Genomic DNA, 16,606 nt, shown 5'->3' with positions numbered 1-16,606 from the left:
GTTCAGCCTATCAGATGCCGGCAATCCCCGGCCAATCAGAGGCCGGGGATCGTCGATCTCCTTCACGGCAGCGCCGTGCGACGTAAACACTGGGGATTTCTTCCCCGCGTGTTTACATTTAGCCTGCGAGCCACGATTGGAGGCTCGCAGGCTGTTCACGGAGACACCCTCCGTGAACTGACATGGAACTCCATGTAAAACCACTTACGACCTGCCACCGCCTATCGGCGTTAGGCGGTCGTTAAGTGGTTTGTGCTGACCAGGAAGCTTTTATGGGGTAATGGCCATTTTTTTTGATGACGTGTTTATGTTTATTTTCACTTTTAATTTTCAGTTCAGGTTCTCTTTAAATTGTAACTATGACTTGTTATGGAGCACATATGAACACAATCCTAGCAGTGCCAAAAGCTTTTTAGCCCAACCTCCGTAGCCCACAATGCATCTTCCTTACCTACAATGCACTTTAAAAGCGGCTTTTATTCGCTAAAAGATCGCTAGTGCCGATATTTACCGCCCGCTTACCACATCATTACCGAACTTAGCAATCTTTTAACGAACAACTGCCGGCAACTGAAAAAAATGCGTACGTTAAAAAGGGGCGCTGGGAAAAAAGGGCGCAGGGTTTTAAACGATAAACATGGATAACGTTTAAGAATATAATGTACTATATTTCGTTTAAAAATAATGTTTTATAAAGTTATAAATCATTAAATAATGTGCATGAAATTGGCAATTGTGAAAACGTTAATCTTCCGTTTAAAAAGTGAAACGTATAATAACGTTTAAAAAAAAATAGTAAGTAACCCTCCCTGTACCCACCCCTAACCCCTAGACCCCCGTGTTGGTGCCTAAACCTAAGACCCCCCTGGTGGTGCCTAAACCTAAGACTCCCCTGATGGTGCCTAAACCTAAGACTCCCCTGGTGGTGCCTAAACCTAAGACTCCCCTGGTGGTGCCTAAACCTAAGACCCCCCCTGTTGGTGCCTAAACCTAAGACCCCCCTGGTGGTGCCTAAACCTAAGACCCCCCTGTTGGTGCCTAAACCTAAGACCCCCCTGTTGGTGCCTAAACCTAAGACCCCCCTGGTGGTGCCTAAACCTAAGACCCCCCTGTGATAAGCATTAATAACGTGTGAAAAAAATATTGTGCTGTTTTTCGTTTAAAAATAATGTTTTAAAAAAGATTGTACTGTTTTTCGTTTAAAAATAATGTTTAAAAAATTATAAATCATAAAATAATGTGTAATCATGAGAAGCAGTTATAAAACAGTAAAAGTCTCCGGGCGCCGCTTATAAAACGTTATTTTTCTCCGGCGCCCTTTTTTCCTGTCGGGCGCCCATTAAACGATATTTATTATGGGAGTGAATGGCGGCGCCCGATTTGTCCACTTGCCTCAGGCGCCCGAATTTACTGTTACCGAAAGAAATTGCTGAATACTACTAAGCATTCGAAAATTTCACATGCAGTAAATTAATGAACAGCAAATTTTTACCGCAAACTGTTTGATGAATCGAAGCCATTATCTAATCCTGAGAAACATTTCCCATGCACCTATAAATATCTGCTTGCACATGTATCATGGTGGAAGAAAATGACCAACAGTCTACTACGGGGGTGCCCATTGCATCACCCTCGCTAGTACTAGACTTCAGATCAGCAGTGACCCATAAGGAAGTGAAGAGACACAAAAGGAGACGTTCCCAACTTCCCATAGGGGCACATATACAGGTGATTGCTTCCTGTCTATGCACCGTTACCAGGGGAACCGCTCTGGTGTTTATTCACTTCCTGCGGCCAGGTCACCGCTGATCTGAGGTCTTGTGCTAGTGAGGGGAATTAGACTGGGTGGGACTGTGGTGGAGCAGGGGGCTGCCAACTCGAGGAGGTAATCAAGTGGCGGGGGACAGGCTGCCTACATATACTGGGGGAACCATCCTTGTTAACCTATACTGGGGGCACCTATACCTGGCTACCTATACTGGGGGAACCTACCTGGCTAACCTATACTGGTGGCACCTATACCTGGCTAACTATATTGGGGGCACCTATACCTGGCTACCTATACTCAGGGAACCTACCTGGCTCACCTATACTGGGGCACCTATGCCTGGTCAACCTATACTGGGGAAAACTATACCTGGCTACCTATACTGAGGGCACCTTTACCTGGATAATCTATTCTGGGGGCACCTATGCCTGGCTAACCTACACTGGGGGCGCCGAATCCTGGATACCTATACTAGGGGTACCTATACCTGCTAGCCTATACTAGGGGCGCCTATCCATGGCTGCCTATACTGGAGGCACTCATAGCTGGCTAAGCTATAATGGGGCACCTATACTTGGCTTCCTATACTGGGGGCACCTATACCTGGCTACCTATACTGGGGGCACCTATCCCTGGTTAACCAATACTGGGGTACCTATACGTGGCTACCTATATTGGTGGCACTCATAACTGGATTCCTATACTGGGGGCACCTATACCTGGCTACCTATACTGGGGGCACCTATACCTGGCTACCTATACTGGGGGCACCTATCCCTGGTTAACCAATACTGGGGTACCTATACGTGGCTACCTATATTGGTGGCACTCATACCTGGATTCCTATACTGGGGGCACCTATACCTGGCTACCTATACTGGGGGCACCTATACCTGGCTCACCTATACTGGGGCACCTATGCCTGGTCAACCTATACTGGGGAAAACTATACCTGGCTACCTATACTGAGGGCACCTTTACCTGGATAATCTATTCTTGGGGCACCTATGCCTGGCTAACCTACACTGGGGGTGCCGAATCCTGGATACCTATACTAGGGGTACCTATACCTGCTAGCCTATACTAGGGGCGCCTATCCATGGCTGCCTATACTGGAGGCACTCATAGCTGGCTAAGCTATAATGGGGCACCTATACTTGGCTTCCTATACTGGGGGCACCTATACCTGGCTACCTATACTCAGGGCACCTATCCCTGGTTAACCAATACTGGGGTACCTATACGTGGCTACCTATATTGGTGGCACTCATACCTGGATTCCTATACTGGGGGCACCTATACCTGGCTACCTATACTGGGGGCACCTATACCTGGCTACCTATACTGGGGGCACCTATACCTGGCTACCTATACTGGAGGCACCTATACCTGGCTACCTATACTGGGGGCACCTATACCTGGTTAACCTACACTGGGGCACCTATACATGGCTACCTATGTTAGGGGCACCTATACCTGGCTAACACATACTGGGGCACTCATACCTTACAGATTTCATTAAAAAATAGAGAGTAACCCTTAATAATAACCCTTCCATAGTACCTCCTCTTCCTCCTTTGAGCCTCCCAACATCAGATATGATTCTGCGCCCCCAGCCAGGTAAATATGGTCTTCTCTGTTCAGAGTGGTTGGAGAAAGCCTGTCAAACTTTCTGTAGCCCATGTATTGCTAATATTTTACTGTAACAGATGGTATAAAGGTGAAACTCCAAAAATTAGAATATCCTGCAAAAGTCCATTCATTTCAATAATTCACCTTAAAGGACCACCACCATCGTGAAAGAAGTAGGCAGTTAAAATCTGACAGAGCCGACAGATTTTGGGTCAGTCCATCTCCTCATGGGGGATTCTCTGTGTTTTCCTTGTTTTCAACAGCATTTCCTGAACAGCAGTTTAACTGCCAAAATAGTAAGATACCAGCAATCCTCCCTACTCTCTTGCACACTATTTTGTCAGTAAGGCTAGGTCCACACTAGGTCCGTGCAGGGGCGTAGCTAGAAATCCCCAGGCCCCCCTGCAAAAAAAAATCTGCCCCCCCACCCACCTCCCTAGGGCCCGCTCAGGGACTTTTGTGGGGCAGGAGGGGTCGCAGCATAAGAGGAGATCGTGGCCGCAGATCGGTGGGGAGGGGGGACATTCCCCCCCCCCCCCCTCCCTCACCTCGGGCTCTCCTTTCAGCGCTTTCCCTCCTGGAATCATCGGTGGCAGTGGGTGGGCGGCGGCGGCAATCTGTACACATACCTCCTTCTCGCCGGAGGTCTTCCGATCTCTAAGAGCTTCATGCAACTTCCTGTGTAAACAGGAAGTTGCTCTTAGAGATCGGAAGACCTCCGGCGAGATGGAGGTAATGTGTTCAGCCTGCCACCGCCGCCGCTGCCACCAATGATTGCAGGAGGGGGAGCGCTGAGAGGAGAGCCCGAGGTGAGGGAGGGGGGGGAATGTCCGCCCTCCCCACCGATCTGCGGCCACGATCTCCTCTTATGCTGCGACCCCTCCTGCCCCACAAAAGGCCCCTAGCCCCCCCGCAGCAGCAGGGGTCGCATCCCCTATTGTTACGCCAGTGGGACCGTGACAGGTCAGATCCATTTGAAAGGGATCCGATTTGTTTGTTTTTTTTCCCCTCGTTTTTATGTTTTCTATATGTTTGGAGCATACGTTTCCAGTCCGTGCAAACGTATGCCCAGGAGGAGGCCGCTATGCTGGAGGGTGATAGCAGCTAGGACAGGGGGGAACAGCGGTCAGCAGGGAGGGGGGACGGCCCCTCCCTCACCTGGGTCACCCATCCCCGCTACCCCTCCAGCTACATGCGCAAAAGTAATTGAAATGTTTGTATGCGGCAAGCGGGGAGCTTACCTACTTCCTCCGCTCGCCTCATCACTAGCTGCAATGTCGCGGCTACTTCGGAGGGCGGCATTGCAGGAAGCGATGCGGGGAGCGGAGGATGTACACCGACCGCTGTCACCCCCAGCCTGGCTGCTATCACCCTCCAGCTATCACCCTCCAGCATGGCGGCTCCCTCTCCACCCCACAGGCTGGGACAAAGAAAACAGATCCATTTCTGTGTCCAAAACTGCCTGTGTAGAGGGGGATCCGTTTTGGCTTTGCCTGCCACTACCCCTGCGTGTATCAGGATCCATATGCGTTGCGGGAAAATGCAGCAAATCCGGACCTTCAGTTCAGGTTTTGAAAAAGAGTCCCCGCATACCCATACGGATCTGTTTTTTGTTTGGGTGAAGACGGCTGCTATTTTTAACATTGCTATCCGTGGCTCTGGATTTGATCAGGTTTTAAACACTGAGCCACGGATATGTTTCCGGATCTAGAGCTCAATTCACTAAAGTGTGATAAACCTTTGCGCGCGGCAGCATGAGTGATAACTGCTGGGATAGCAGTTATCACACTTTAGTGAATCGAGCCCCTAGTGTGAACAAGCCCTTAGACTTTGCAACTGCTGCTCATTGAGCCTACTCAATGGCTTGTCATATATTAAAGGGACACTCCAAGGGCTTGATTCACAAAGCGGTGCTAACCCAGTTAGCACGCCTAAAGACTTTGGGCGTGCTAACTAGGGTAGCAGCGTTTTGTAAATTTAGATCACGTGCAAAGTCCTGCGCGCAAAACTTTGCGCGTGCACAGCGTGGTGCGCGCGACACGTCGCACGCCTATAAGGTTGCAATGGGTGCGACCTTAAGTGCGCAAAGTTTTTTGCGCACGGGACTTTGTGCGTGAGCGCTAATTATCGCACGAGATTAGGTTTTGGGCGTGATAAGTGGCTTTTCACAAGCGTGCTAACAGCACCGCTTTGTGACTTAAGCCTCACGTGTGCTAGTAAAAAGACAAAGAGCTCAATTCACAAAAGGGTGCTAAGCAGTTAGCACGTCCAAAGCTTTTATTGATTGCACGCAAATTTTAGCGCTGCACGGTGCACGCAAAACGTCACACCAGGTGCGACTATAATGTTGCACTGGGTGAATCTAAAATGTCGCACCTGGAGCGCCCGAAACATCGCAGTGCGACGTTATAGTTTCGTGCGCACCGTGCAGCACTAAACTTTGCGCGCGCTATCTTTGTGCACGCGTATTAGCGCGTCCAAAGTGTCTTTAGGCGTGGTAAGGGGCTTTTCACAGGCATCCTAACCCTTTTGTGAATCAAGCCCAACAGTGCTCCCTGTCTGTAGAAGTAGATAGGAATTTCTCATCCATGTATAGAAACACTGGACCAGATTTATCAAAGTATTACTGACCGTTTTTTCTTCTTAAACAGTTCTAACCACCAGGGGAACTGTTCTGCATGACAATAAGAAATTACTTAATTCCTAGTTAATAGCGGCAGTTTAGCGTTTTTCTAGAACTGCACTACAGTTAAGAAAATTGTAAATCCATCCCTAAACTGCCACACATTGGGCCAGATTTATCAAAGCACGACCGACAACTTTTTCTTCTTAAACTGTTCTAACCAGCAGAGGAACTGTTTTGCATAATAATAAGAAACTTCTCAAATCCTAGGTAATGGCAGCAGTTGCATGATGTCAGGATCATCAGACAAAATATTAGTAGGTTTTTAGAAATCCATTTAGAACTGTCTCAGACATCTTAAGAAATCACTAAATAGTGCAGTTTCCTTTCTAAACTGTTCTTAAAGAGAAACTCCAGTGAAAATAATGTAATAAAAAAAGTGCTTCATTTTTACCATAATTATGTATAAATGATTTAGTCAGTGTTTGCTCATTGTAAAATCTTTCCTCTCCCCGATTTACATTCTGACATTTATTACATGGTGACATTTTTACTGTGGGCAGGTTATGTAGCTGCTCCTAGCTGTTTTGGCTGTTAGAGACAGCTGTAAGCAGCTATTCCCTGTCTGTGAACATTGTTACATTGTGGCAGTTTGCCCAGAGTACCGCGGTACTCAGAGCTTCTTGTGGGAGGGGTTTCAGCACAAAATCAGTCACACAGCGCCCCCTGATGGTCTGTTTGTGCAAATCATTATATTTCTCATGTAAAAGGGGGTATCAGCTACTGATTGGGATAAAGTTCAATTCTAGGTTGGAGTTTCTCTTTAAATAGGAGGAGTTAGGAGGGTTTCTCAGACAGTGCAGGGTGTGAGGGAAATTGCTGTTGCTGAGGTAACCAATACATCTGCTGTATTGCATCAATGCCCAGCACTGGACGGGTTAAACGAACGCTATCGCGGAAAAAAGTAGACAGTTAAAATCTGACAGAACCAACAGGTTTTGGGCCAGTCCATCTCCTCATGGGGGAGTCTAGGGGTTTTCCTTGTTTCCAACAGCATTTCCTGAACAGCAGTTTAACTGGCAAAATAGTAAGATACCAGCCAGCCTCCCTACTCACTTGCACACTATTTTGCCAGTTAGACTTTGCAACTCCTGTTCAGGAAATGCTCTTAAAACAAAGAAAACCCTGAGAATCCCCCATCAAGAGATGGACTGGTCCAAAACCTGTTGGTTCTGTCAGATTTTATCTGCCTACTTTTTTCGCGATAATGGTCCATTAAAAGGTTAAACTAATATATGAAATAGACTCCTTGCATGCAAAGTGAGATATTTCAAGTCTGTATTTGTTATAATTTTTGATGATTATGGCTTACAGCTTATGAGAACCGCAAAATCAAAATCTCAGACCATTAGAATAAAATGTTCAATATTCTAGGCTCAAAGTGTCTGATGTCAGACTAATCAGCTAATTTAGCCAAAACACCGGTAAAGGGTTCCCATTTCATATATTAGCTTCACCTTGTAAAGAGAAACGAGGTGGGTTTCTGAAATGAATATTAGGACACAGAGGCTGGTTCTGCATACTATCACCAGCCTCTGTGTCCATATAGTGCGCCTCAGCTTCTGTGTCCATATAGTGCTCCCCCAGGCCCCCCCTGTGCACTGCTGTCCCCCCATATAAAAACCACCACGCTAGCGACATGCATCTTGTCGCTAGCTGGCTGTTTTCCTTTGTACTGCCATTCACCCACCGCTCCCCCACCTCCTGCATATCGTCGCTTCCCGCCTACGTCCCTTCCCTCCCCGCCTCCGTAAGCTTCCTCCAATCCGCTTATGGAGGCGGGGAGGGAAGGGACACAGGTGGGGAGCGGCGATATGCAGGAGGCGGGGGAGTGGCGGGTGAATGGCAGCACAAAGGTAAACAGCCAGCAGTGCGCAGGGGGGGCATGGGGGAGCACTATATGGACACAGAGGCTGGGGGAGCACTATATGGACACAGAGGCTAGTGATAGTATGCAGAATCAGCCTCTGTGTCCCAATAATCATGTCAGAAACCCACCTCGGTTCTCTTTAAGTTGAATTAGTGAAATAAATGGACTTTTGCATTTTTTACTTTTTGGAGTTTCACCCGTACATATATTTTTGCTTTTGTTTTCCTTTTGTTTATAAAACAGGTGTGGAAGTCTCAGGATCCTGGAAACACCGGAAATATGATAACCAAGCCTGGAAAGAGCAACAAAATTATTTTGACGCTGGTAGACACCTTAAAGAAGTAGAGGATATTTTAAGTCAATTCTTTATACCTCAGGATAATCTTACTGAAGCCTGGCAAAACCTGAGCAGTTATACAGAGGCTCGGAGAGACCAGGAGAAGACACATAAGGTTTGGAGAGCTTTTGTGAATAGTACAGCAACTTGGAGAAATGCGATGGCCAAAGTCAAAGCTTGGGGAGGACTGCAGAGGAAAATCACAGCTCTAGGTAATAAGTTTGATTGTGATGTATTTTCTGTAGGAGTTTATAGAGTGAATGAAGATGTTTTATTGTGTCCTCAGAACACCAGAAGAAATGAATAATCTTCCCATGGGAGTACATTTGAAATCGGCGCCAGTAGACTTGGGCGCAGGATACAGCGGTATATGGCTGATCCTGCTTCTGCACAAGTCCGGGCCGTTTTAATTACTATTTCCCCTCCAGGCCGCCATGGATAGTGGGGGAATGAAATAATTCGGCTTCCAGCGATTGCTGGAGGCCGAATTATTGTGATTTTTAAGCAACCTCGGCTCCGTCTTCTGACGGAGCCGACGTTACTCACTGAGCGCTTCAATAGGAGTGATTCCTATTGAAGTCTATGGAGGCGCCGGCTGCGCCCAAATCTAGCAGCGCTGAAAAGCACTGCTCCGTCCCATGGTGTCCCAGGCTGAGATCAGTGCTGTGCGTTCACATAGCAGCGAGTACATATTATAATGGCGCTGAGCGAGTTGAATGACGACTCTTCCTGCTGCCGCTAGAAATGGTCGAAAATGCAGATTTCTGATTCCACATAAATTCCGATTTCCGCCAATGCTGATTACCGCAGATTCCCCATCGGTTTCTGATTTGTGAGTTCGGATTTCCGAGTAGTGTTTTTTTTGCTCATGTTTTTGCATTCTCTGATTGGTCAAAATACTTTCAAATTGACTCTGAATTCTCTGACTGGTCCAATGCTTCCGAGTCTGTGGTAAAATTACAGAGTTGTGGTAACGCGGTATTTCCACAGGAATCCGTTTTCCGTATTCGGATTTTCAATTTCCGAGTTTTTCTGGTCATTTTTTGCATTCTCTGATTGGTCAGATACTTCCAAGTTGACTTTGCAGTCTCTGATTGGTTCATCAGTCCATTGGTCCAATTCGGATTTCTGATTGAAAATTCAGAAATTTAAATTCTGCGAAATCTGAATGAGAATCCCTAGCTGCCGCTAAACTCCCCGGCCGCGTTAAAGCGTAACTGTCGGGCATAAAATCAAAAATCAATTCTATGTTTTTATCTGGTAAACAAGTAATGAGGATGCTAACCAGGCAATCCAAAAGTTAAAATCTCTTTTACTTTTCTTGTTTATAAATGATCATTTCCCAGTTTCCCTGACTCTTATTTGGTACACACAAAGAAAGTTGCAGGGCATGCTGGGTTGTCCTTTTTTTGCTTCTGTGCTTTAGTTAAGTCTGAGGGGAAATAAAGAAGCAAAAAAAGACAACCCAGCATGCCCTGCAACTTCTTTGTGCGGCAACGTACTAAATAAGAGTCCGGTAAACTGGGGAATGATCATTTATAAACAAGAAAAGTAAAAGAGATTTTAACTGTTGGATTGCCGGGTTAGCATCCGTATTACTTGTTTACCAGATAAAAACAAAGAATTGATTTTTGATTTTATGCCCGACAGTTACACTTTAAATACTATTCTCCCTCTGGTTGTCGCAACCCAGAGGGAGATGTAATTTGGGGTCTGGTGATCGCCGGATCCCCGAATTACTCTTATGCAGGGCGCGCAGCATAACACTAGCGATATGATGGCGCTGAGTGCCGGGCGCCAAATAAACTGCTTCGCATAACAGCAGCTTCAGAACTTTCTCTCTACTTTCCAGGCATGTCAGTGAACGGGCTGTGAATCTCAGCAGCAGTGCCATCTGCTGGACATATGAGCTCTGTTCAGGATCACTGGATGCCGAGCCTGTCTATAACGACCGTCTCAGATGATTATGTGGAGTGATATGAATTGCAGACAAATTGCCTGGGACTTCATTACAGGGTGGTCCGGTGCAAGGGAAGCATGGCATGTGGCGGTGGATGTCATCAGGGCCGGTTCTAGACTTTTTGCTGCCTGAGGCAAACTTGTGAGGATGTGCCCCCTATTGGAATGATCGCACAGCACCAGACAATTTGCACCGCACGTTATAGCTGCGGTGAGCCCCCCAAAAAACACCCTCCGCATAGGTAGATAGTCTGGTAAAAGTGCCCCCAGTATTGGTAGCTAGGTGCAGTTGTCCCCAGTATAGGTTAGCTAGGTTCAGTTACCCACAGTGTAGGTTGGCCAGGCACTCTCTCCACTTCCTGTTTCTGCCTTGTGCTGCCTCCAGACTTCTGCCGCCTGAGGAAGTCGCCTCATTTGGCATCTTGGGCAGATCGGGCCTGGATGTTGTGTGAATGCTGGTACAGCGGGCAACGCTGTAGTGGTGGCAATTGGCAAATGACAGACGTTGGGTGAGTGCCAGGGGTGTCTGACATTGTAACACAAGAGAAGTGGAAGCGACGCATCTCCTGGGGAATGAGGCAGCGGTGTCGTGGTGATAACAGACAACTCCCCAGCACAAAACCACACTCCTCGTCTTCTGGGCGTTACTCAGGCGATTAGCTATTATTTGCATCGTGTAACCCATAGGAACCTTAGGGAAATCCCATCTGGGAAAATATTTTATTTATAGGGAGAAAATAGGTTATTTTAAAACTCCTAATAGCATTAGAAAACTTTGGAAAAAATAAGAAATGCCCCCCTCCCCCCACCCTATAATCAGTGGTATCAATAGGGTCTGATAGAGTAAGGAATCAGGTTATTCATTTATATTAAAAAATAGTTTTGTTTTCCATTTATTGACAAAAGTCACACAAAGATATTATAAAATACTGAAATATCACATAGCTCCCAACTGTCCCTCTTTTGGAGGGACAGTTCCTCTTTGTGACGCTGTCCCTCTGTCCCTCTTTCTTCCTCATTTGTCCCTCTTTCTGGACTGATGTACAGATCTGTGTAAATATATGTATTTTTTTTTTTCTACTGAAAATATGTGTTTAATTGACCCTAAACTTTATTCCCATACTTTAAATTCATATATTTCTTATTTTCAAATATTAATGTGAAGGAAAATTAACGATGATTGAAAAGACTAGCATGGTTTGAATTCTAAACTTAGATATTTCTCTTATAAAATCTTTATGGAAATGCATGACCAGGGGTGTGGGAGATGCGTGATCAGGGGTGTGGCAGGGGAGTGGCTTACGTGTCCCTCTTCCTTATCTGAAAACGTTGAGAGGTATGATATAACACATTTGCCATAAGTCTTTACACATAATTATACTGTATATCGAGTAATGGTATCCCTGCATTTTGTACTCCAGGTTGCAGGGCCAATAGGCATATTCTTCAATGAAGGGCACACATGCACATTTTAATTTTGGAGTAGTGAACCCATCAATCAATAATATAAAATATAATACACTGGAGGTTTTTTAGCCAAGGTTTAAACAGAGAGACTCAACAACTTTGATAATAAGATCTTGGAAAGTTCTTAGACCAACTCTTATTTTTCATCAATTTTAAGTGTAGTATGTATAATACATAGAAGTACACTTCAGTTTCATAAGAAACAATCAAGGTAGAATATGCAAAGAAGGAAAAAAGGGTGCCGGTGGCTAGTGGACGATTTAGGTGCCGCCATAGGCACTCATGGAAATATTGTTAATATGTCGCCCAAAGCAGAAATTAGAGTGCTTAGGAAATATAGTTGTCAACATTAGAATGTTAAAGTTTTTGAAATATGTTATGTTTTTGAAACTTGCCACAGTATAGTTTTTGTCATATTATTTTGTTTGTATGTACAACTTTCATGTTATCAAATATGTTATTGTTTCTATGTGCGAAAAGGCATCAAGAAAGGGAGTTTTAGGGTTTGGCACCACCACGGGGTCTTAGGATTAGGCACCACCAGAGAGGGTCTTAGGTTTAGGCACCACCAGAGAGGGTCTTAGGTTTAGGCACCACCAGAGAGGGTCTTAGGTTTAGGCACCACCAGGTGGGTCTTATGGTTAGGCACCACCAGGTGGGTCTTAGGGTTAGGCACCACCAGGGGGGTCTTAGGTTTAGGCACCAGCAGGGAAAGGTTCCGTGTGACCGTAGGGTTAGGGTAAGCTGTATTATTGAATAATGAAACAGTGTTTAAAGTAAATATCTTTTTGTTTTCAATTCCTGTCTTTTCTACAGCAATACTTATCGTTTACATGTTTTCGGTTTCATTTTGCGCCCAATTAAAAAATGATCTTTATCATTTATTACAATTTCGTTATCCACCCACGCCCTTTTTCTTCCTCACGCCTTTAATTGATGCACGCAGAATACATTGGACTTCACTTTGGACTGCCTTCCTCTCAGTCAAAGAACTCTGGAGAATGGCATCTAGTCTGTTGCATTGTGTGCGTGATGCAACAAGAGTTGACTCAGAACTTTCCAAGCTAGGATATAACCCTTGAAGAAGTTAGGGACAAATGTCTCTTCTACATCCTGAGATCCCAGTAGATCGAGAGAGGTCTTGTGAGTGGGAGTGAGAAGAGGTGACCAGAGAAGTAGACAGGAGAATATTGTTAGTAGAGCGGAGATTGGGTGTAGGATGGTATCTGGTATTGAATTGATTTAGATAGGAAGAAGCTAGTTTCTCTATCCACATATAAATATCCACATACACACATTTTCTCCTAGTCCCTGTATCCTTAGCTTCTGCACCAGGCTGTTGTGGGGAACAGTGTCCAAAGCCTTTGCAAAGTCCAAGTACACTACATCTATATATAGCTTTCCCAAGATCTACATTTTTATTCACCACTTCTTAAAAGCTGAGCCTGTTGGTCAGACAAGACCTTTCTTTTGTAAAACCATGCTGTTGTACTGAAAATAATTATTCTCTGCTACATAATTTTGTATAGCATCCCATAGGATACCTTCAAACAAATTACACAAACAACTGATGCCAAGCTTACAGGTCTATAGTTTCCTGGCTCTGATTTTTTCCCTTTTTGAATAAGGGGAAACAGCAGCTGTAATAAGGAACTGTCCCACTTGAAAGAGAATCACAGAAAATAAGATAAAGTGGCTTATCAATAACTGAACTCAACTCCTTTAATACCCGGGGGTGGATGCCATCTGGGCCAGGTGCCTTGTCTATCTTAATCTTATTTAATTGTGCCTGCAGACCTTCATGCTCAATGGGGTAGATTGGGAACACCCCAGGGTCATATTATGAGCGAAAGGCCTCACCTTGGTAAAGACAGAAGCAAAGCAAGCATTTAAATATTCGCTTTAGCTCTGTCCTCCACAATCAAGTTTCCCATCTGATCTTGTAAAAGTCCTATATTCTCTACCTTCTTTCTTTTAGAGTTTATATATTTGTTAAACCATTGGGGATTTGACTTTTATATCACTATCCACTTTTTTTCTGCATCCAATTTCGCAAGTCTGATTACATTTTTGCAGTTTTTTTGTATGTATGTATGTATGTTATGGCCAAAGGCAGAAGTATGGCCAGTTCTCAAATTGGCCAGCCATGGCCAAAGTCAAATGTAAGAGAATGCATCATACCTTGGCTGGTGAAGTTACAAAAAAGTGTTTTCTTCCGAATGTATGATCTGAGGGCCTATGCCTAACACAAACCTTTACCTCTCTTGTGCTAACACTAATCTGAAATCTCCTCTGCTTAACACTAACCTCCCCTCCCCTGTGCCCAACATTAACCTTCCTGGCAGTAACCCCGAACGTAGTTCGGGGTAAGCCGTGCAGGAGGTTTTCTCAGGCCCTGCTGGGCCGATTTGCATAATTTTTTTTTTGTTGCACGCAGCTAGCACTTTGCTAGCTGCGTGAGCACACCGATCGCCGCCGCCCCGTGCTCGATCGCCGCTATCCGCCGCGCCGCCCCCTCCCCCCCCCAGACCCCGTGCGCTGCCTGGCCAATCAGTGCCAGGCAGCGCTGAGGGGTGGATCGGGACTCCCAATGACGTCACGACGTCGATGACGTCAGTGACGTCATCCCGCCCCGTTGCCATGGTGACGGGGGAAGCCCTCCAGGAAATCCCATCATTTCTTGATCGGAGATTGCCGGAGGCGAGCGAAGCGGGCAGGGGGATGCCGCTGCATAGCGGCTATCATGTAGCGAGCCCTGGGCTCGCTACATGATTTAAAAAAAAAAAAATTAAAAAGACTGCTGCGCTGCCCCCTGGCGGATTTTAATAGGCCGCCAGGAGGGTTAACCTTTCCTCTTATGTGCCTCCCACGAAATGCATTGTATTTTAATGGGGTATGTGAATAAATTGCTTTGTTGAAAATTGATCGGCATTATCTCTGTATCTGCTTGGAGGAGGTAAGTCCACCACTACCTCCTCATTTTTAAACATTTTAAGGTGCGTACACACGCACGACAGCAGCAACGACGGGTCCGTTGGCACCTCCCGCTGGGCGGGTTTTCAGCAGATTGTAGTACGTGTGTACGCACTGACGGCAGACTGATATTGCTGTTCCGGGCGGATCGTTCAGGAACAGCCTTATCAGTCCGCCGACAGTGCGTACACACGCACTACTGTCTGCTGAAAACCCGCCCAGCTGGAAGTGCCGACGGACCCGTCGTTGGCTGCTGTCGTGTGTGTGTGTACGCACCTTTAGGCTCTTTTATACTTCTGGCACCCCTGTATAAATACCGCATCGAAAGAAATATTTCTTTCTTTCAATTTTTTCAACAACCAAACATTTATGAATTATCCGATCTCTTTTTTGGAGATTTCCTAGAAATCGAATATACGGTATGGTACATTGGCAGAAAGAATCCGAATTTTTATATAACCCCAAAAAAAAATCATAATTCTCAAAACGAAAAAAAAAATTGGAAAAAAATTAAAAAAATGTATGTTGTGTGGCCACCTTTATTCACAAATGATAACTTTGACTCTTCTGAAAAAATTTTTTTTCTCAGTTCCTAAATATGACACATAAATCTGTGTGTGTAAAATCGCAGAGAGAGGATTTGTGACATCTCACTCAATATTCTTACAGCCGGGAAATACAACGGGACAGAAGCGGAGGAATGCTGGGATGGCTGCTGGCGCTATTTTCAGTATTGGCATTGTCCCTGGTGGTGGATCACAGAACAGCAATTGGAAGACATTCCAGGCGGGAAAGCACACTGGGAGGGCTGCATCCATACCAGAGAACACCTCCGGGAGCTGGTGGCCGCCGGGCACGTCACCCTCCCCAATCAGGAGCTCTGTCTTTTCCAGTACAACTGCATCGAAATAAATAGATATATATGAACTACTCATAAGATTATTAACTCCCTACACAGTGGCATAGCTAGAGATTATGGGGCCCTCAGTTGTGGGCACTCTTTAGCTATGCCACCTGTCCCTACCTTATGGATATGAGTTAATTGTCAATTTACATTTTTGTGCAATGTGCACTGCATATAGTGGTGGCTGGATGGTGTAATGGTTAAGGGCTCTGCCTCTGACACAGGAGACCTGGGTTTGAATCTTGGCTCTTTCTGTTCAGTAAGCCAGCACCTATTCAGTAGGAGAACTTGGGCAAGTCTTCCTAACACTGCTACTGCCTATAGAGCGTGCCCCTAGTGGCTGCAGCTCTGGCGCTTTGAGTCCGCCAGGAGAAAAGCGCAATATAAATGTTCTATTTTTGTATTTATAGTCCATGGGCACTGAGAGGGTGGAGGAATACAAGAATGTTAATAGTGAATACATAAAGTACCACCAGGGCCCCATAACAGCTGCTATCGCTATTTCGACACCCCTGCCCTTAAAGGAACCTGCCTATAAGGTGTTATAATCATGAATCGGGAGTGGTGGATTCTTAGTCATGCTATAAACAGAATTTAGAAGTCAAATATACCACAAAATTAAAATGCAATACTCAGTGTTTGGATTTCATATTGATATATATCGCCAAAGTTCCGTTTTTGTTTAACCAGAAAAAAGGATTATTGAACATGAACTGGTCATGACATACAATAAAATTGCAACCAAAAACACAAAAGCTGTATAGATTCGGTACTTACCCTATTAGCAACATAGTACATCGAAAATGGGAATTATTTATTGAGTAGAGGAATTACAGCTGCGAAAATCAACAAAGGGGAGGATTGTCACGGCAGCACCGGTATTATAAAAATGTGAGGATACAATACATAAACAGTGAAGGATTAGAATTATTATAATTATTATTTTTATTATTATTATTATTATTAAATTGTTTCCATTCTTAAACTGTTAATAGCAGAGGCATCAAACTCGG

General features: G+C 45.2%; 1 protein-coding gene across 2 annotated transcripts in view; it reads left to right on the top strand.

The window, feature by feature from the left end:
• LOC137527944 (uncharacterized) overlaps positions 1 to 16,348 on the top strand; it is a 96,490-nt gene extending 80,142 nt beyond the window's left edge. For both annotated transcript variants that reach the window (XM_068249060.1, XM_068249061.1), the window contains exons 8-9: positions 8,197 to 8,502; positions 15,359 to 16,348. In XM_068249060.1, coding sequence (XP_068105161.1) covers positions 8,197 to 8,502; positions 15,359 to 15,615 — 563 coding nt within the window. In that variant the 3' untranslated portion in view covers positions 15,616 to 16,348. The remainder of the gene's footprint in view (positions 1 to 8,196; positions 8,503 to 15,358) is intronic.
• Positions 16,349 to 16,606: the final 258 nt, after the last annotated feature.

This window comes from Hyperolius riggenbachi, chromosome 8 (assembly GCF_040937935.1).
Source record: "Hyperolius riggenbachi isolate aHypRig1 chromosome 8, aHypRig1.pri, whole genome shotgun sequence".
NCBI lineage: Eukaryota > Metazoa > Chordata > Amphibia > Anura > Hyperoliidae > Hyperolius > Hyperolius riggenbachi.
Note: the sequence above shows the minus strand (reverse complement) of the source record. Positions and strands in the feature narration are given on the sequence as shown.